This window comes from Eretmochelys imbricata, chromosome 9, assembly GCF_965152235.1.
Source record: "Eretmochelys imbricata isolate rEreImb1 chromosome 9, rEreImb1.hap1, whole genome shotgun sequence".
Taxonomy (NCBI): domain Eukaryota; kingdom Metazoa; phylum Chordata; order Testudines; family Cheloniidae; genus Eretmochelys; species Eretmochelys imbricata.
In genome coordinates this window covers 31577799-31600294 of record NC_135580.1, presented here as the reverse complement: position 1 = coordinate 31600294, position 22496 = coordinate 31577799, and the positions used below count along the sequence as shown (strand labels likewise).

The 22496-nt window shown below is 41.9% G+C and overlaps 1 protein-coding gene across 1 annotated transcript in view; it reads right to left on the bottom strand.

The window, feature by feature from the left end:
* SLC9A9 (solute carrier family 9 member A9) overlaps nt 1-22496 on the bottom strand; it is a 320114-nt gene that overhangs the window by 120741 nt on the left and 176877 nt on the right. Inside the window, exons 11-12 of the mRNA XM_077826749.1 lie at nt 21571-21682; nt 10277-10430 (exon numbers count right to left, since the gene is read on the bottom strand). Coding sequence (XP_077682875.1) covers nt 10277-10430; nt 21571-21682 — 266 coding nt within the window. The remainder of the gene's footprint in view (nt 1-10276; nt 10431-21570; nt 21683-22496) is intronic.

Below are 22496 nucleotides of genomic sequence, written 5' to 3'. Positions count from 1 at the left end.
ACAGATGGAAATTACAGCTGGCAAATAGCCCAATGCTCACTCCATGGCCCCAACACGCTCTAAAGCGGGGACCCCTTCAGGGATGCATTGGGTCTCCTTCTCCTTGCCCACTTAGAGAAACATTGGCATGATATCCGCACCCCAGCTCTTCTCAGACAAAGATGGTAGAAGGAAGACCACCCAATATTTACCCCTGCAGCCAAGGTGTCAGGAGTGGGTGGATAGGCTGGGCCTGCTGAACTCTTCTCCTTCTATCACACATTGAATTCTGTACTATGGTGGTGGTGGGGTCACCAAAAGCATTGGTCTTGGAATTAACACCCTTTGAGATTCATGGAACAGTTCCTCCTCTGAGCTATTGTTTCAGGCTCTCAGCAGGTGTTTTCACGTCCGTTACACTTGGGTCATGTTTTCAAGAGGCTCTTCACAATTGTGAGGGCTAGAAACTTTTTTTGTTTTAATGCCAGCTCAGATTCTGATGTAATTACATAATTCTGCAAGCTCCTATAGTGCCTATGCCTTAATCTCTCCCTGAGGAGAGTCTAAAGTGCCAGAAGCCAGGCTTCCCTCAGTCTCCAACATCTAATGTTTTGTTAGTATCAAGACATCCCAGGTGTAATTGTACACAAGGCTAGCAGCAACACCATGGTTTAGTTGTATGCAGGTGCAGACAGCTGGCTAGGCTAGTACTTACACCTTTCTACAAATAACGGCTATGTTAACTGTTAGACACATTATGTTTAATTATAGGCTTTGGTGGATTTCATTGGCATTCCACTGGGGATTTAGAACACTTTCCAGACGAAGACAGTTTGATCTCTGTGGAAAGTGTGTCTAGGCTAAAGGGAGCTCAATGAGCAAAAGTAGCTTGGCTGAAATTGGATTCCCAGTGGGATACTATTGTAAAATGATGTAAGGAATCTACTGCACTATTGCTAAGAAGAATAAAAAAGTCCGTGGAAAACAAATAAAGAACTTCGCTCATCAGAGCTTTAAATCATCAGTATTATTTATGTTACTGTGAGGGAATATCTTTTCTGCCGATTACAAGCATTCTAATCAAAAAGCAAAGTAATAAGCATAATAGCATGAAGTGCACAGAAATATAGACCATCATAAAGATCCAGATGTACAAGAAAACATGTGTCCTTTAACCTAAACTATGTGTTATGGTCACTGGGAAATTACAGTTGAACACAGTAAGGATGACATTTCCTTTTGCAATAGTAAATCAATGGGTTCTTCATTTTCACTGAATTGTTTTCTAGCCCCCGAGGGAAAATATGACATAAGTGATTACAGGTATAGGAGAGCAGAGGCTAGGAAAAAACATTTAATTAAACCTCCTTTTCCAAAATGACCTTCCTTCATCTTGACAAATAGTGAAAGGAAAATGTGCTTATATAAGCAAAACAATCAAGCAGGTTCATCACAACTACCGTATCTTGGATAAATTTGAGGTTGTAACACATGCTGATGTCTGATCTTACTTAGACTTGTGCCAAAGACAAGCTGTGTTTTGTCTTGCATGGAGCAGGGGAGGAGAAAAGGAAACAACACAGTTCTGGTATGTGATACTTCCTTGTGCTTCTGTGGGACTGGGGATGGCAGGGGTGGATGCTGACTGTTCAGAGAACTGAACCAGCCTTCCACTTGACCCAGGGAGCTGAGGAGCAACACAGACTAGCCTCATTCCTTCCCTCTTCCCTACGCCCACCTTAAATACATGACCACAACCGCGTGGTTCCATTTTGGACTGTAGATGGGCCCAATCCTTCTAGCCAGAGCAGTGGGTGCCCCTTCCAACAGTACACCAGGAGCAGCCATTGCCACTCCTGCAGACCTGTGCTTCTCTCTCTGCCCTACCTTTCAGCACACCAACAGTTAGCCACACAGCCCATCCTACTAGTCAGGCTACTGATTTTCTCTCCACTTACCACCCCTGTCCTTTGCCAGCATATGAGCATACAGCATGAGATCCCCAGGAACAGATTAACTTTTTATGTCACCCGCAAATTTTATTAGCACAATTCCATTTTTTGTGCCCAGGTCATTAATAAAAATGCTAAATAAGATTGGTCCCAAGACTGATCCTGCAGGAACTTTACTTGTAACCTCCCTCCAACCTGACAGTTCACCTTTCAGTATGACCCCTTGTAGTCTCCCCTTTAACCAATTCCATATCTACTGTTCAATTCTCATATTAATCCCCATCCTCTCCAATTTAACTACTAATTTCCCATGCAGAACTGTATCATATGTCTTACTGAAATACAGGTAGATTAGGTCTACTGCAATTCCTTTGTCTAAAAGTATCTGTTGTCTTCTCAATGAAAGAAATCAGGCTAGTCTGGCACAATCTACCTTTTGTAAAACCATATTGTATTTTATCCCAATTACCATTTACCTCTATGTCCTTAACTGTGTCCTTTCTCTTTCAAAATTTGTTTTAAGGCCTTGCATACAATTGAGGTCAAACTAACAGGCCTGTAGTTTCCTGGATCATTTTCTTCCCCCTTTTTAAGAATTAGTACTATTTTAGCAATCCTCCAGTCATAGGGCATGACCCCCCCGTTTACAAATTCATTACTTGATTTCAGTGATTTTACACTGTTAATTAATCTAAAATCAATGTCATCTGTCACAGACTTGTTCTTTCCTCCATTGGCTGAGATTGGGAAATACATCTATTATTGAACCTGAGACTCCTGAATGAGTGGATTCCCTGGAGTAACATCTCAATGACCTCTCTCGATATTCATGTCCCAGACTGAGCAATTATTTTTGTTTACTTTGAAGTATTTCTCATTAATAATCAAAAAGAGACCTCATCAAATATACACAGATGGGGCATGACCACAAAGACATTGTTAAAAAGTTAGTGTTTCATAATGCATAGTGTTTCTTTGAATAGAGACTGCAGAACATTGAATAAATGCTTCTGAGTCATTGAAGAATTGCTGCAAAAAGCTACACAAAATGTCTAGAAGTCCCTTGACAAATATTTGCACAAGGGGTGATGATCTAGCACCAACAATATTTTTATACGACACGTGTTATTAATAGCTTTGTATTTCTGCTCTGCCTGTCAGGAGAATCCTTTATCCCCAAATCACTGATTGGAGATTTACTGTAAAATGTAGTTTGCTGTTTTAATTTGAGTAAGGAAGAATGAGGGGAAAACATACATCTAAAAGCATTAGCAGTTAATACCCAACAACTCTGAAGACACATTTATTGAATGCTTCAATTGGTCTGTGAACTCATTAAATGGCCATATTCTTTGTTTTGCTTTTGAAATACTGTGGTATCTTTCTCACACATGGATACAGGTTCACCCATTATCAGCCAAGACCAGCACATTACAAGCCTATCACAATGGGAAGAAATGGCCATTTTTTTCTTGTTACACCATGCAGATAAAACAAAGGACAAAGTAATGTTTAGGTATCTGATGCAACCAATTCTGTTCTCAGAAAGCCAGTTGGTAACTAAGTAAATTATAACACATTTGAGTATGTAAGCCTAAAGTGCCTAGAGATTTTGGGTGCCCAACTTGAAAAACCTTAATAAGGCCCGCTTTTCAGAAGGTGCTCATCTCTTTCTGAAAATAAGACCACCTTAAGATGACTCACTTTGGGCACCCAGGAATCTAAAATAACTGGTAACTTTTGAAAAATTAGACCACATTCTTTTAAAACTAAGATTAAAAATAATTCAGCCTGTTTTTTCTCCCCGAGAACTCTTTAACACACATTTTTGTAAGTCACTCCGTGTGTGTTGGTGAAACATGAGGTAATCACAATACTTTATCCATAAACTGAACACTGATGTTCATAAGATGGAATATTGCCATGCAGTGTAACATAAGGAAGAACTACATTTCTAAACTCTTTTAGCTGTGCCATTAGGTACAATTGCCTCCATGATGACTACATTGACTGGCGTGGACTCTTTTTAACATTGTATTTTAGGGCGTGGAAATGTTTAAATGATCAGAACAGTTTCTGTGATTGAAAGACGTGATTTCCCAAGCACTGAGCATCTTGGTTAGACCAAAAATCAGCCTTTATGTAAGCAGGCACAAGTCTTTCAATGTAGTTGCTTGCTCACTTAAGGGTTGAATTTGACTGAAAGTTCTGGACATTGACAACGATGGAGGGGGCTCCTGGGACACACGCAAGCCTTTTGTTAACAGAGTTGGCCTTTGGTCCTGGTAAGGTTAGTGGATACCTGAGTATTCCCTCACCCCTTCCCACATCCACATTTTGCTCAACCATTTGCTACTATCCAAGGCTCCCAACCAACTCTCCACACTAGCCAAGGGACAATTTCTTCCCACCAGACTGTCAGACCAGCCAGTGAGTCCTAAGGGGGTACAACGTATAGCACTGGTTGCTCTTGGGATAGACATGGGGTGGTGAGGAGAATATGGAACTGACACATTTTGGGGGCGAAGGAAGTATATGGAATTCTTTTGCAGAAATTTTTATCACCTGGCTGACATTTTGCTGACTGAAGTGGAACATTTGAGGGAGCCCACAGCGGTGACACACAGGTTGTTTTGACATAGATCAGACTATATATTTTGGCAATTTGGTGAAAAAATTGGAGGGCAGGGAAGGCACATGTAGTTGTAGACAAGAAGAACATTATTTTGTAAGACTCATCTTTGGAAGTGCGTCATCTTCTTTCCTCCAAAGAAGGGAGTGACAGGCTATATTTACAGAAGACTGAACTCTAGTAAAACAAATATGATCAAAGTTCCCTATCTAGGGAGAGATGGATGACTTGCTAGATATCATTGAAACAGATTGCCTTTCACAGAGATTATTATTTATATAGCACCACTAGTTTGCATGGCACTGTCAGATATACAAGAAGTCACGGTTGTTGCCCTGACAATTTTACAATGTAAATTAGACAGATAATCCAATAAAGAACCCAATAACCCAATAAATAATTACAACACACCATGGTGTGCCAGGGAGGGAAGAGATCAGAGCATACAATGGGAAGGGAGGACAGCTTTTGGAAGTACGTTATTTGTACAGTAAACAGACTGTTTTTGATAAATGTGAAACAAAATATTTTTGCTTATTTTTAATATCATCGGGTAAAGGATTATTGATTATTATTGTTTACCTGCACGTAGATTAGTTTCTATGCAACCTGTCTAAACTCAAGCACAACCTCTCTGTGACCTGGCTAGACTCAATCAGCCTGGGATAGGAAAGAGCTGAATCCCCTGAGCCACTGACTGGAGCAATGCTGCTAAGCTACTAGCCTGTCCCACTTGGCTATATGTGCACAGAGGAATATTTACATGGATAAGGATAAGATCTAATTCATCCAACTAACCTCAGTGATCATAGCTTGAATTCCCCAGGGGGGTAACTATTTAATCATTGTATAGATAAACCAGTTAAAGTTCAATAAATGTGAAATTGATTCAAAATATTCATCGGGCAGAGAAATCAGGCGCATCAAAACCACATTTTTCTTTAAATACAAAATTCCTACAGAACTCTCTCTCTTGGGCTATGACGTTGATGAAGTTAAGACATTCAGTGGGAATTGTGTACCTACTCCTTTAAGCTCCTCTGAAAATCCCAGCCTTAGTTATTAGACTAAATTATTTTATTAATCAATCAATTTAGAAACACAGACTCAGATCCTCAAAAGTACTTAGGTACCTAATTCCCATTGAAATCAGGGGTCCTGGGCAGAAGCTATCTTTTCTGGACAGTTACTATTCCACTCCATCCCCCTTCCCCCCAGCCCCTCCTGCTGGTAATAGCTCACCTTACCTGATCACTCTCGTTACAGTGTGTATGGTAACACCCATTGTTTCATGTTCTCTGTGTATATAAATCTCCCCACTGTATTTTCTACTGCATGCATCCGATGAAGTGAGCTGTCGCTCACGAAAGCTTATGCTCAAATAAATTTGTTAGTCTCTAAGGTGCCACAAGTATTCCTTTTCTTTATCCAACTTCAGTGGTTCTGAAGTTTCATTAAGGAAAGGACAGTAGGTGAAAGAGCTAATGAGGGTGGGATGAGCAGGAAGATACTTACATTTACTTAAAATCTACTATCAGCCACTAACTTAGGATCCTGAAGACCCTTACTCTCATGGGTGGTCTTGACTGATGGGATCAGAACCATTGAAGTTAATGAGGCTGCTTATATCGGTAAGGGCACATGAGAAGCTGTGCTTGAATTTCCAAGAAACTAGATGAGGGCAGATATCTAGGGTTCTAAACTTGTCCTGGGAAATAGATGTGTAACCATTATATATTTTTTTCTCCTGATCTTAAGCAATGTTTCACTTCACAAGATTGAATCAGGATATTCCTGATCAGCCCCAGTTTTGGCTGCCACTTGCTTTAATTTGAGGTAGGGTTGTGTAACAACTGTTTTGCTGAGTAAAAATGAAACCGTAGCAAGTCTGATAAGGATGCCAGACACCTGAGGTGTATATCTAAATTGCAATGAACTTGGCTGACATTGTAGGAGATGAGAGATTAAAAAAAAAAACAAAAAACAAAGTATTGAGGAAATACAAAGCTCACATACTATATATGCATGCCAGGATTTTATGTTTATACAGTATATTTGTATGCTAGTCCTGATTTTGTCTGCAAGCTTTTTATCTATGCCTCTTTATTAAGGCTCCCATTTAGTTATCTTCAGCTGGTATTTTACAGCAACAGTCTGACATGAAGGTTTGTTAATCAGACATTACTCTGTAAACAAGCAAAGCATACACTATATATAGAATAAATGCTAAGCAACTGTGAATTACAAGACTATAACGCCACTAAGGTTTTATCTGGTGACATTATAAGCTATGGCAGAGAGTCCTGAATGTATTATGAAATAACCAGAACTCAGAAATGGCATTAGGATCTCACTATTAAAAGTTGCTTTGCAAAAAATCAAAAATATCACTACATGATGGATATTACATTGTATCAAAAAATGTAAACATACTTTTCCCCACTTTCCTTTTCACCTCTTTTCTCTCACTACCCACCCACCCCTCCCTCTCATAGCTATCCATCAACATGATGTCATTTAAAAACTCTCACAATAAAGGAGCAAACTCATTAAGTAACAAATCATTGGCTGAATGCTGCACAAATAAAGAAGGTGGAGGAGACGCATGAAGAATTTCTGGTAACTTTTGCAATTCACAGGGTAACCTCTACTCATGAATTACAGCAGTTGGCACAGCAGGCCTTAAGGTGGCTAAAGCTTGGTTACCTATGAAATGGGACACCCAGAATCAGTGGCTCCCCTTTGAAAATGTTGACCATAATATCTCACCTCTTGTTCTGCTACTGCTGCCAAACTATTTTCTAAGAGGGAGGCTGGAAGTAATCTGGACCCATCCCTGAACTTCTTAAATCTGCTTCCAAGGGCAGGAGTCCTTCTCATTTAGGACATGACTACAATTCAAGGTGGGCTGTGATTCCCAGCTCAAGATGACACACTCAAGCTAGCTTTCATCAAGCTAGTATGCTAAAAATAGACTGTAGTCACAGCAGTGCGAGCAGCGGGCGGGGCTAGTACCTTGAATACATAGTCATCCAAGATGCTAGGCATGTACTTGTAGTGGCTAGTCCTTCCTGTCACAGCTACACTCTACTAAGGAAAATGAGACAACCCAGATCCACCAGTGGATAGTTAATTGCTCAAGTAGCTGGCTAACAGTTAATTAGGCAAGGAATATCTGGGCCTAATACAGGCTGATGAGGGCTCAGTCAGGAAGCCCCAGAGAAGAGGAAGCCACCTGAGGAGAGAGGATCCGTTGGGGGGGGCTGGGTAGGAAGCTACTCCCAGTGGTGTCTCCCAGGAGAGCAGAGGTCATGGAGAGCAGGAACAGGCCTAAAGAGAAAGTGCCCCCAGGCAAGGGACCAGAGCAGCTCAAGAGAATAAAGTGAGTGAGGGGCCTTGGGAGCTACTAAGGGGTAACCTCTAGCTCAGCAGAGAGTGAAGCACTGGTCAGAGAAGACTGGCATCCAGCAGAATGCCCAGCACAGACCCAAATTCCAGGCAGGAGGGACGAGACATAAGACTGGTTAAGCCAGGGGTGGAGAGTTTCCAGTGCAGTAGCTAGCTGAAGCTTTTTGTGTTGGTCTTTTCTGTTAAATAAATAATAGAAAGGCCTGCTTGGACTTAGTTATACCCTGGGTGAGGGGAAGTTGAGGCAAGGGCTCACCTACAGCATGGTGCTTGATGACAGGGGACTCGCCAGGGAGACCTCCCTGCCCTTACACCAGCTCACCTTAGAATTAACCACAGAAGTGTTTGCTGGCATTTTATAGAAAAAAGAGACAACAGGAATTGAAAGACCTTGGATATTAAACCTCCTTACACAGAGGTGGTCACCACTGATCACTCTTCTTAAGAATAATTTAAAATTTTGCCTGTTCTACCTCATGGCAGAATGTACTTGCATCTCCCATAGCTCACAGATGTCTCTCTGTTTTTCCCTGTCAGAGCCTTGAGGAGTGCAACATAACCTCTGAGAAGGAATGCACTGTGCTTAGCAATCAGCTCATATATAGTCTCCCTCAATTTTGATGTCAAGGAATCAAAGGTGACCAGAGGGAATAGTTAGAGATATGTCATAATATGTACTGGGCTAAAGGCTGTCCTCAGCTACACCTGTGCAACCCCACTTAGTACTCCAGGATTGCATGAATGAAACTGAAGAGAGGATTTGATCCATGACGCTTAAGACATCCCATCTCTTGAAATGAGCTCTAAACAGAAATATCAAATGTCATAAACATACAGCTAAGGGTAGCCTAGAATTCCTCCTTACCTGTAAGGGGTTAAGAAGCTCAAATAACCTAGTTGGCACCTGACCAAATGTGGCACTTTCAAATGTGTGTGGGGGGAGGCTTTGTTTGTGCTCTGTGTTGTGAGTTTTCTGGGGAAGCAGAGAAGCATCAGGTCAGAAAACGCCTTCTCCTAAAATCATCCTAAAATGACTCTCAATATTGCAAAAAGAGTAAGTAAATAAGGCAAGGCACGTTAGTTTATCTTTTATTTTTACTTGTGAATTTTCCCTATGCTTACAGGGAGGTTTATCCCTGTTTTTTGTAACTTTAAAGTTTTGCCGAGAGGGGAATCCTCTATGTTTTGAATCTGATTACCCTGTAAAGTTACCTTCTGTCCTGATTTTACAGAGGTGCTTCTTTTACTTTTTTCTCTTTATTATAAAGTTCTGTTTTTTAAGAATCTGATTTACCTATTTGGTTGGTATATTATTCTCAAGCCTCTCCAGGAAAGGGGGTGAAGGGGTGGGGGGGATATTTTAGGGAACAGGAACTCCAAGTGGTCCTTTTCCTGAATCTTTGTCTAACTCACTTGATGGTGGCAGCAGTACCCATCCAAGGACAAGGAAGGATTTGTGCCTTGGGGAAGTTTTAACCTAAGCTGGTAGAAATAAGCATAGGGGGTCTTTCATGCGGGTCCCCACATCTGTACTCTAGAGTTCAGAGTGGGGAGGGAACCTTGACAGCAAATATGATGTACCCATTATACAAAATGCTCATTAGCATTCAATCAAAGCGCATATCACATTTCTGACTAAATATCACTTCTTTTGCAATTAGAAATTAAACAAAATTAAATAAATAAAATGATAATTTCCTTCTTCCTGATGTTGACATAAGAGTTTGTGTGTATATATGTGTGCACAGTTCCAAGAGATTCTGCCATTGTCCCTTGACAACCTGGGTGAGCGCATTTCTTGCATACATTTTGCTATCTGCCTGTCTGTGTCACTAGTATGGCTGTGCAATAGTTTCCAGGAAGGGGTTTTGATAAGCATTGAAGTTACATGTAGCATTTTTGTGAACAAGTTTTTGATTAGGGCAGGAACTGTTTTTGTATCTATATCTTTTAATCTTGTATAGTGCCAAGCACACTTTGTCAGCATTTAATGATAATAGTGAGTTTAAAGAACAGTAGAGAAACACACCTTTAAGAATCAGAGATGGGCTTGAATTAGACATTTGGACAAACTCCCCCACCCCAAGCATTTTGCCCCTTGTGCCTTGGACCTATCCCTATCAGATGGATCTGAAGGAGAACACTTATCCATACCCTGTTGAAGTTTGGAGACTTTCAGAGCCAGATCCAAGCTTTATGGCTTGTAACCATCTCTACTGAGAACAATGAGTATTGAAAAGTTCAGGGGTTGGCCAGACCCATTCTATTATTTTACGGTATTAAATAATTGTCAGATAACACTAACCTGATTTGAAGCCATGTGAGCATCGCCGTGGTGCCCCCACCAAAAACCCAGACTGTGAAAAACACAATAAGCAATGTTGTAGTAAACATCATTTGTTTGGGTTGAGATTCTGTGTCCCGAATAGCCAGTGCAAACGCTATTGCACCACGTAAACCTGGGAGAGAAAAGAGACATGCATGGCAACTTAATATGCTTGGACATAAAACTATTTCACTCTTTCCAGCCCCAGTCCTATTCCTTGTGAAAAACCTAAACAAATGGGCCTAAATAGCAATGGGGGAGAAACAGAATGCTCATCTCCTCCATGGCTGCTACAATAGCTTCCACCATACCAGTGTCTTCTGCCCAAATAAGGACATCTGGCCTGAAGATTCATGTTGCTACAGGGAATGAAATGTTGCTGCCTCCAGCAATGGCATTGGAATAATTTGAATGGTGGGGGTGCTGGAAGCCATTGAACAAAACTGTCAACCCTGTATCTGATGGAAACCACTTCAAGCCAGGGGTGCTGCTGCACGCCCAGTACCCCTCGTTTCAGCACCCTGGCTTCCTTGGACTCTGCTGAACTTACCTGGGCTGGAGAATTTAGTCTGTGTTCATGTCTATAATGCAACTATTTGTAAAGCAAATTTCTGCAAACATGTCAAAGTAACTAGTCCTCACTGAGAAATTAGATATTGGGAAATCTCTGTTCAAATTAAAAAATAAAAGGAAAAAAGGAGAAAAGGGGAGCCCTCCCACCATTTGAAATTTCTCAAGTGATAAAAAACATTTTTTGACCATGGCCTCATATTTCAAACAAAAAAGCAGACATTTTATATATTAAAGTCGCACACACTACAAATAGTCAGACTATGAGCCTTCCAGTAACTGACACTAAATCACATTTAATTGATGTGACGGTATTTAACTCACACACAATCAGGTTTGCAGAATTTCACAATGAAACCATCCTGATATTTACAGACTAATCAGACATTTGTTTTATATCCATATAGTTCTTTATGTCAGGAATAATCTCCAACAGCCAGACTCTGACACCCTTATTCATGTTAAGTAGCACCATAATCCTTTGGGTAGTCTCATTGATGGAATTAAGTAGTAGTTAACATGAATGAGGATATCAGAATGTGGTCCATTAGGACATTCCTTGTTTGTGGCCAAGTGAAATATAATCATTTAAAAAATCATTTTTGTGCTAAGAACAAGCACAAGAAATAAAGACTAATAAGTAGTTTTTAGAGAGAGGTTTAAATGCCTGCTATAGAAGATGCACAATAAATGCAGTTTTAAAACTATTATATAGCATGGCATTTGAAATGTTACAATAAATGTAAAATGTATCCACCTACAGAGACTGAATCAATAGCAAAAGATACAAATGGGGGGAAACAGCTAACTTTGAGTTTAAAAAAAGCCCCCTAGGGTTGTAATAAGCAAACAAAAAGGACCTCATAGTATGATACATTACAAGACAAAAAAACAAAAACTAAAGCACTATTTGTGGGGCATAATAGAAATATTTTGAACTTCCCTAATGCTTTCCTTTTATCTTAAAAAAAACTTTATTAGTTTTTCAAGAGAAACATAAAAATCAATGCAAAGAGAACATTTAAATGAATATAACAATTCCTATGAAGGGCACAAAGCATTTTGCAAATATTAACAAATTAAGCCTCATATCAATCACCCTCGCAAGGTGGGTAAGGATTATATGGGGAACATTTCACCCACTGCAGAAATGTAATTATCTTTGGAGTAGAACGTGGCAGCCGTTTAACAGCACAAGCAACAGTGTGCAACATTTTGTACAACAAATGAAGGATTCTGTATCCAATCAAAAGCAGAAGCATCACATGTACAAGCAAAACGGAATAATCTCAATTGAAATTTGTCAGTGACACCAGATTTAACATCTCTGGCTCTTGGGAGTGCTTGTTCTTACTTTTTATCTACCCTATACACCATATTTGGGTGTTGGCTTATTATTGACTCACTGGGAAGAGTGTCACCAACTGAACACCAACACAAAAGACCTCATGTAAAACTAGGGAGCTGATAGTGCTGCTCTCCACAGCCCTGGTGCCACAGCACATGGAATATTATATGCAGATCTGGTTCCCTTAGTTTAGGAGGGGGATAGAGGAAGGGAGGGAAGAGTGAGCTCCTTTTGGAGTGGGGGGTGGGAAAAGGGAAGAGCTAGCTCCTGTCAGACCTGGGGTGGGGAGGCACAGAACATGTCCCCCTAAAAGGGATCAACGTTAAATTTCTGCACACGCTCCTGGTCGGCCCAATTAGTAAGTTAGGAAGTCTATGGGAAACCTAAGATGCTCCAAAGCTTTGCAGAACAGAGGGTGTGTGTGTGTGTGTGTGCACGTGCACACACGTAAATGTGTGCACATGAGTAAGAGAGAGAGTGTGCGAGAAAGGTGAATCTATGGTCTATATTTGGAAAGTGGGGTCTCTGACTTACAGTAGAAAAGTGAACAAAGAAGGTGCAGTACAGTGGGATTTTCAGTACATATACTATGGGGAAATGGGCTAGACTAGGGCATTTTGCCTCCTAGTGGAACAATGGATAGGGGAAAGTTGCTGTTTCTGGTCTGAGTATGGAAAACAAGATGTGATATGTTATGGTTGTGTGATGGGGTGTTCACCCCACACTAGCACAAAAGGGTCAATGCGGCTCAGAAGGGATTAATTGATCAGTTAGACCATACCTAGAGGAGAATTAGGCTTGATAAAGCAATCCCTGATTAAGGATGGAGCCCAGCTGAGCAGAAGCAGGTCTAGCTCACATAAAGCCATGCAGCGAGGGCAGAAGGAGGCTGCAGTTTCTCACTGGGCTTAGAGAGGGAAAAAGAGAAAACCCAGAGGGAAAGTAGATCTCTGTGAGCCTGCCCCTGAGGGATGGGCATACCCAGAGAGATGGTGGAGTCGGAAACAGCTCAGGGAAATAACAGCAAGGCTTAGGACAGTGCAGAGTTGGCCATGGATTCAAGAGTCCCTGAACTGGAATCTGGAGTAGTGGGCAGACCTGTGTTCCTCCTGACACTGGGAAAGTGGCACAGTCTTAGCAATGAACTAGAAGACTGCCTGAGACAGTTTGTATGGAGAAACTTTGATACCCCAGAAAGGGGAAAACTATAGTGACCTGGATGGAGGGCCAACCCATGAAGAAGGAGCAACCAAGTCCAGAGAATCAGAGAGAGAAGCACGCAAAGGGTGAACAACAGTAAGAGGAGCCTGGTCGAGAGCTAATCCTCAAGTGAGCCGCAAAGAAATGCCTGCCCCCAGCGGTGAGTAGAGAACCTTGTGACAGGTGCTCTGATCAAGGAGCATAGATGAGACAAAGGAGGGTCAAGTCACGGGTCTGGATATGAAGGCTAAGATGCTTAGCATAATGAATGGGTGGGTGAGCAGGAGAATGGTCTATGATTGGTTCTATGAGCTGTATGCAGCATATGCATGCTGCTTTGTGGGAATTTGTAGCCCAGACTGGTTACAATCTTAGGGGAGTGGTTTAAGAGAGATTTGAGGCCAGATAGGGATATAGGAATAGAGTTAAAGATGTTTATATACAGTGGCATATCTGACCTGTATACATTTAGTTCAGAGATTTCATGAACTGTGAGTATAGCAACCTTAAATATTGCAATGTTTTTTGCTGTTAAATTTTATCAAGTCTGTAATCAAGCTATAATGATTATGACTGATTAGTATGTGGCGCCTGGCCATGTCAGGCAACTTAGATTATGTGGTCATGGAAGAAGGAATGAGAGGTCAGAGAAGTAGGAAGAAAATCTGAACTTTGTCTTCCCGAGGAAATTTAGGGTGAGACTTTTGAAAGCCCTCTCGGTGGACCTCACTTTGCTCCTATTGCAGTCAAAGGTAAATCCCTCACTGACATCAGTGAGCAATTAGGCCAATACTGAGCACTTTTGAAAATCCCAGGGTCAACCTTGGATAACAATGATTATCTCAGCAATGGATGTAGATGATGGTTTAACTCCCTGAGTAGGCAGGAGCAGAGTGTGTTCAGTACTGCTTCAGAAACTCTGGTGGAACCTTGCTCATAACATGTTTCTGTCCACAAACAGCTTGTGTACTAACTCCTAGGGAGAAGTCAGTAATGGGACTAAAAGTCATATTTCCTATAATAGCTGCAATTCTTCAGCTAAAAGAACAGCTATTGTTTAGTTAAGGACAACAGCTTTTTAAATGTTATTCCAGTATTTTAGCTACTTCAGTTTGCTTCTCCAGAAGTCTAATTAGCACTTACGGCTGCTCTGCCTGGGGCCACAGGTAGTGATTGATCTCCGATCACTCTGCTGTCAACTCCGGAACTCCACCAGGGCGAGAGGCGGAAGTGGCGTCGCTGGGGGAGCGGCAGCCGTCGATCCCACGCCGCGAGGACGCAAAGTAAGTGATTCTAAGTCGATCTAAGATACATGGACTTCAGCTATGCTATTCTCGTAGCTGAAGTTGCGTATCTTAGGTCAATTTTTCCCTACTCCCCCTCAGTGTAGACCAGGTCTGAGGAATGAAAGCTTCTTTGTCTATCAGTTAAGAGCCAGTCAGAGATGCACTGAGTTATTTGTTCTGTAACTTGGTGAAAGCTTTCACAGCTGTGTGTATTGTCTGCACTCTAGAAACAAATCTTCTTTTCAAGCAACTTCCATTTAGAAAACACTCCAGCAATTCAAATGATTTAGGCCATGTCTACGCTAGCACGTATGTTGGAAAAACTTTTGCAAGACACCTTTTTCTTTTTGTACGAAGAAACTTAATACTTAACAGTCAGAATTAAATCATTTAAGACACACACACGAAGTTTATTGAAAGAAGGATCTCTCTCAGCTCCCTTCTAGATGGTTTTACTTCTCACAACTCAAACATTCAATGGGCTGTATCACCCCCTCCCTGTGATAAAGCTCAGTGGAAGGAACTCTCAAAGGAACCCTTTGCTGAGCGATTCCCCCTCATCAACACTTAGGGATTTGGGATACACCATATTGACAACTGCTCCACATTTCTGTTGTTTCCTGGCACCCCTGCTGTCCCCTCTGGCAGCAGGACTCCGCTGCAACACAGCTACCACTACTTGGGTGGGTCTGTATAGCTGGAGACTTTGTTTAAAAAGGGATCCTACAGCAGGGGAGGGGCTCCAAGGAAAACCTGTAATAGCTTTTCTACGTAAGCTCCATGGGGCTGAAGGATGACATGTGTCCAACTTGCCCCACTCCACCCAGTCCCTGCACACCTCATATGACCTTCACACCCACAGAGAGCCCTGTGTGGGGCCCAGAGGAACAGGCTGCGGGGCTGCCTAGCTCTCTCATGTATGGAATGAGCGGAATTCACCTGACAAGAAGACATTCTGTATGTACTTCTGGGGGTCTCAATCTCACCCACTGTTAGTTTTTTCACTCATTGCCCAATTTTCTCCCACCTATCGACCACTTCTTTAGAAATCTGGGGGAACACTTCCCTCCCACTAGTGTCTACAGAAGTTCACTTTAATACTGGGTGCATATGTGTATATATGCCAACTTGTGTACACTTTTTTCTTTTTCTTCTGTGTGTTGTCTTTCACGCTCAGCCCTACTGATACTTCCTGCCCTCTGCCAATTACATCATTAGTGCAGTAGCTGGGCTGCCCTGGCTTTGCAGCAGATGTCCTACAAGCCTCCCACTGGTAAACAGGACAGGGCAAAACAGAAAAGCACAGCTGAAGACCAATAGAGATATTGGAAAAAGACAGGCAGCTACAACTCAGTCACATACTAACTGGGCACATGTTTTGTTTAAAACTCAAGTAGTGCCTGTGTGACCCAGGGACCTTTTGGTGACAACTTGCAGAAGACACAGAATGTGTATAGGGTTTTACAGGGAACTGGGTCATATCTGCATAGCAGTTCACCAAAGGATAGCATGCAAGGTCTCTACCCAGAGCGAGTAGCCCGCTTGTCATTGTAATCATTGCAAAATGTATGTACAGATAATATTTAAGGAGTTAGATATCTATGCTAAAATTATGTTCTTAAGGTCTTGGAATTAAGACAGGTTATCACCTGAAAGAGATTCTTCCAAGATAACAGACACCTACCTCCTTGTCTGGTCATTTGTGTACTGTACGCCTATTCATAGACTGAGCCACAAAAAAAAGTAGAGATTGACAGGATTAAGCAAACAGCATGGGGTGTTCTGTTTAGGAATAAAGACAAAGGACGGGACTGGTAAATCTAGGGAGGCAAAGAAACACACAGGATCTTTCACGCAAGAGGCAAGCTGACAGCATGTCTATCTCACGAAAGGAGGCCACAGCCAAACCTGGCCACAGCACTGCCAGGATTTTGGGTGACTATTACTCTATGAGGCATGAGAGTATCTAGATATTAAAGTCTAGGCTCTAGAATGCATGTTATGATTCTATTTCATATGTAACCATTTGTTTCCAACACTTCTACTTGCTATTGAAACTATGCTTTGTTAAACATATTTGTTTTCACTATAAATATATCTAAGTGCTGGGCGTTAAGCAGAGTGGTGATGTGTGGTGGAATTGGTTAGGTGGCATGTCCTGTTTCTCTGGAAGCAGCAAATCTGTGAATACTGAGAGTGTCCAGTGGACTAGGGGCTGGACACTGCAGGGAGATGCTTGGCAGGATCAAGGGTTGGAGTGTGACAATTGCTAAACTGTTTAAAAACAAACAAAAACCAGCAAGGCCTAGAGGGAAGTGTTTGTGTTGTCCGTGGCCAGTGGAGTTGGGGAGTTGACCCCCAGTAGGCATGGATAAGGCTTCCTCATGCTAAGGGCATGTGGTAGCAAGGTGCCTCACAATCCTGGATACTCCTGGAAAGCATCACCCCTGGATGATTCCAATGCCAATGCCACCCTCAGAGCACTGGGTTGAAGGCATCAGAAATGGACATCAGGAACACATCAGACCTGACCTCCACTCTCTATACTGGCTTCCCATGAATACTGAATCCAGTTCAAGGTCTTAGTCCTTACCTTCACAGCGCTCCATGGCCCAGGCCCAGGATATCTAAAAGACCATCTAAAGCTCCTGGACAAAGACTGGGATGACAACTACACTCCTCTGGCACAATGAAACCCTCGACAACAAGAATAAGGCTAGTCTGTACAAGGGACAGAACTTTTTGGGGAACAGTCCAAGGTTGTGGAATGAACTCCTACAGGAACTAAGGACTATCGTAAACCTCACAACTTTGCACTTCAAGTGCAAGGCACATTTCATAGAATCATAGAATATCAGGGTTGGAAGGGACCTCAGGAGGTCATCTATCCAACCCCCTGCTCAAAGCAAGACCAATCCCCAATTAAATCATCCCAGCCAGGGCTTTGTCAAGCCTGACCTTAAAAACTTCTAAGGAAGGAGATTCCACCACCTCCCTAGGTAACCCATTCCAGTGTTTCACCACCCTCCTAGTGAAAAAGTTTTTCCTAATATCCAACCTAAACCTTCCCCACTGCAACTTGAGACCATTACTCCTTGTCCTGTCCTCTTCTACCACTGAGAATAGTCTAGAACCATCCTCTCTGGAACCACCTCTCAGGTAGTTGAAAGCAGCTATCAAATCCCCCCTCATTCTTCTCTTCTGCAGACTAAACAATCCCAATTCCCTCAGCCTTTCCTCATAAGTCATGTGTTCCAGACCCCTAATCATTTTTGTTGCCCTTCGCCGGACTCTCTCCAATTTATCCACATCCTTCTTGTAGTGTGGGGCCCAAAACTGGACACAGTACTCCAGAAGAGGCCTCACCAATGTCGAATAGAGGGGAACGATCACGTCCCTCGATCTGCTCGCTATGCCCCTACTTATACACCCCAAAATGCCATTGGCCTTCTTGGCAACAAGGGCACACTGTTGACTCATATCCAGCTTCTCGTCCACTGTCACCCCTAGGTCCTTTTCCGCAGAACTGCTGCCTAGCCATTCGGTCCCTAGTCTGTAGCTGTGCATTGGGTTCTTCCGTCCTAAGTGCAGGACCCTGCACTTATCCTTATTGAACCTCATCAGATTTCTTTTGGCCCAATCCTCCAATTTGTCTAGGTCCCTCTGTATCCTATCCCTGCCCTCCAGCGTATCTACCACTCCTCCCAGTTTAGTATCATCCGCAAATTTGCTGAGAGTGCAATCCACACCATCCTCCAGATCATCTATGAAGATATTGAACAAAATTTCTTGGACTTTGCCTTCTCTAATGTAAACACATAGCAATAGGGGTCTGCATGGGTGTGTGTAAATAAGTAAAAGATACACCCTAGCAAAACAAGACACACCTCTGGGGAGCAGGTTAGAAAACAAACACTATGAGACAGATGTGCAATCACATGGCTTCATACACTACCAGAAGGTGCTCAGATATTATGGTGATGAGCAGGGTTTAGAAACCTAAATAGAATAGGATAGTCCTACTGGAATTAAGGGGAAATCAATGGGAATACTTCAGGAATACCTCACTCTGCAATGTGAGTAAGGATGGCAGATCAAGACTTATGATTTGATGTAAAGTTTGCAAGTCCTGGTGCTCTAAGCCCCTAAAGGGCCATGTAATAGGGTATTTGGTGGGCTGGATGTAGTAGTGGTTAGCGCCCACCCAGTAGTGGGGGTGGTGGTAGGGAAGTCCAGGCCCACCTTCTCCACCAGGCTCCAACCCAGGGTCCTAGGAGGATCAGCAGCATTTGACCTCCAAGTGGCCCTCTGAGTTACCCTCCATGGGTCACTTCCTATCACTGTTTTCCTCACTCAGTTTCTGGCCCCAGACAAGGTAAAAGAAAAATAAACCAAACTGTCAACCCCAACCAGGCTCAGCATATAGTCCTATTCCCTCAGAGAGGCTTCTTCAACCCATCTGCCAGGAGCCTTCAGGGTAGGTCTGTCCTCCTCAGCCTCTCCCTTCTGAGCTGGGTTGCTCCCTTTTCAACCCTGCCCAGTTGGAACATGCTCTGCAGGACTGGAGGAAGGGGCTAGCTGGCCCCAGTACTGTTGTTTAACTTCTTCCAGCCCAGTGTGGGGTTTGTATACTCCATCGTAGGCCATGATAAACTCTGGATGAATTTCGTGGTAAGTGTGTGTTTACCAAAAAAAAACCACTCATCAAAAAGGTCTCCAGTATCTATCCATCCTTTGGTTTATCAGGCTTTGCAGAATTCATTAAAGTTCCTCTCATGAGCTCCTTGATTTTAATTGAGAAGAGCCAAAAATTAAGTTTAGTTCTATATACCGTCAATTGCAATCACTGGAGGAGGTCTGAAGACCTTTTAGCTAGAAAATGTATCTGTACCTTTGAGGCCAAACTCTACCCTGGTTTAGTGGACTTAGAAATGTGCTTGTCTTTCTTGAAATCATCATTTTCTCTGTATATAGCTGTACTCAGTATATACTGTTTATTCTGTATGTGAAGATACTAGGTGACTGTGGGCTATAGTTGTTAACACACATCGGGGTACAATTATATTGGAAACCCGCATGCCTTGAGAATGTTGTGATGCATGAAGCTTAAGGCAGTGTGAGAAGCATGTGAGAAGTGCAGTTAATCAGTGTTACTGCCCTACTTGCAATATGTCATTTGCTTTTATGAAAACATTTTTATCTTAATGAAATAAAATATTTTAATATAAAGACATTTAAGAATTTGCATTCTGATTGTTTTTGAAATAAAGTACTACATATATCGGGAGCTTTAAATATTGGCATTTTCAGTTCTCTGACAGATATTAGTTGAAAAGTGAAACCGAATGCACAAGTGAGAGTTCTCACTCTCAGTTGTTGGCTGCAGATGACCTTTCCACTTCTGGTTCTGTGGAATGTGAGATTAGATTGGACAAAATAAGAAAAGTGAAAGATGAAGAAAAAGTTATTCTAAAATCCTTCAATCCATACTCTGCTTTCAAAGAAACATCAAGGGAAAAATGGGATCCAAAAGCCGGAAGTAGAAATTTACAAGAACCAAGGGAATACATGGGTCAGGAGATTGGTAATTAACCAGATATGGAGACTTTCATCTCTATATTGCTGAAATGAATCCAGCTCAGGATGCTAGCTAACAGAAACTGTTACCATATAATTGCCACATAGCTGTCTATTTGAAATGAACAGGAGGTCTGAAATCCAGTTCCTAATGGATAAGTGTCTACATCACAATCGGCCCTTCCCCCGCATCCACCTGGCATTAATTGGCAATATCATTGGTAGTTTTAGTGAAGAGGATGAGTGGGCGTGGAAATGAACTAACATCTCTCCCCTAAAGGCACGGTTCTTTCAAGTCAGAAATGAGACCAATTGATGGAGAAGTATGGGGAAGCATGCATTGTAGCTTTGGAAGAACGCTTCAGAAACTTGCCTGGGGTATAGTTCCACGCTGGAAAGCAACTTTGCAAAAATGGCGCTGTGTGTTCCATATTCATCTCTCTCAAAGGTCAAATGAGCTCATTTAACAAGTGAAAAATGTTGTGTTTTTTTGCGGGGGGTGAGGGGGGTTTTCTACCAGCCAATCCTACAAACCTTCCCTGCAATCAGAGAGTCAAGCTGAGATATTTCTCATGTATGTCTAGGAATAAAGAGATTGCAGTTGGGATTTAATAATTCTGTGGATGATGCACAAATCAGAATAGAATTCAGCACCCTCTCCAGACCTGCTTTGGTTCTGCAGTACTAACAGCTGTTAAAATCACTACAACTTTAGGTTAGTAAGTAAAGCAGTCAGCTATTAGACTGAATCCATAGAAGGAGCAGGCCTATTGACTAAAAAGCTGTTATTTTTACAGTCACTTTTCAGAGTAAAAATGATCTTTAAGTTAGGGAGAGTGGTGGGAGACCACATGATTGGTGAGTGGGTATCTATGAAGAATACCACCCTCTCTCAGAAAGAGACAGTACAGGAAATTAATTTCCTTGCGTGTAACATAAGCATACTACCAGGAGTAGTTTGGGTGCCTAAAACTGGAATAAAATATTCCCAAAATAGGAAAGGATGTTGCGAGATGGAGATAGACAATGAGTTTTGAAATGGGTAACCTAAGTAATGGGTTTCCTACATTATTTTGCTTCATAGGTAACTAAAATAATTAATACACATTTACACACAAGCACCTAAATGATCATGGAACTATTCAAAGTCTGTCATTGACTTCAATGGGCTTTGGCTCAGCCTGCACGTGCGTATCTAGACCTTTTGTCTTCTTGCCAGAAAATAACTTTCTCTGCCTTTATTCTAGGCCAGGTGTTAGAAAACGTAGATACAAAAGTATAGTGGCACTTACCTGAAAACATCATCATGTGTTGAAAGTTCCTGGGAATCTTTTGTTTTCGACCCAAATTCAGAATGAAAGAAAGTGGGTATATGTTGCATGCTCTTGCTATGAAAATTGCCACCTATAAGGTTAAATGTGAGATGCTGAGGAAAATGGCCATGGGGAAACAGGAAAACTGAGCTAATAAACTTTCTCCAGGTGAATATCTTGAACATGAAGATAGAATAAACACACTATTAAATGATTGTTGAGCATAATTCATAATTTCAGATTTTAGCTATCCAGCCACAATCTTGCCAGTTTCATTATAGACCCATTTAGGGGCAGAGTTTGGCTCTCTTCAACCATCTTAGTTTTGAGCTCCTTATCCTGTACATCACTTCACTCACTGTTCATTGACTCATCACATATGACTACATCTTCAACCCTTCAGTAAAATGCACACCATAAATTATTCCAATGGAAATGGCATTCTCCCCTTCAATGGCAATTTAGGAAGGCTAGATGTATTTTTGGACATGATTACCGTCTTCTTTCCTCACAATTCGTGTGGGGCATATCTTTATCTTCATGTCTTTCCTTTTTTTTTCCTTGTGTAGACTTTAGAAAGGGATTTTTATATTATCCCTCTGTGTATCTAGTACAAAAAGTTTCCTGAATAGATATTTTAGAAAAATCAGGAGAAAAAAAATCACAACTAATTCTATATGGAAACCTTGCTCATAAGGAGGTTCCTCCCTACCCTCACCTTGTAAATCCTAGGGCTCAATTATGGCTGTAAGCCTGAGACATGCTGTGGATGAAAGAGGAGGTGACGCACCTGAGTGTCTGGAAGCATTATGCCTGCAGAGTCCAGGAGCAGGCACAGTGCTGTTAGGGGTTTGGGAGAGCACACACAGCAGTTACTACACTTGTAGATCACATAGCCCCTGTAT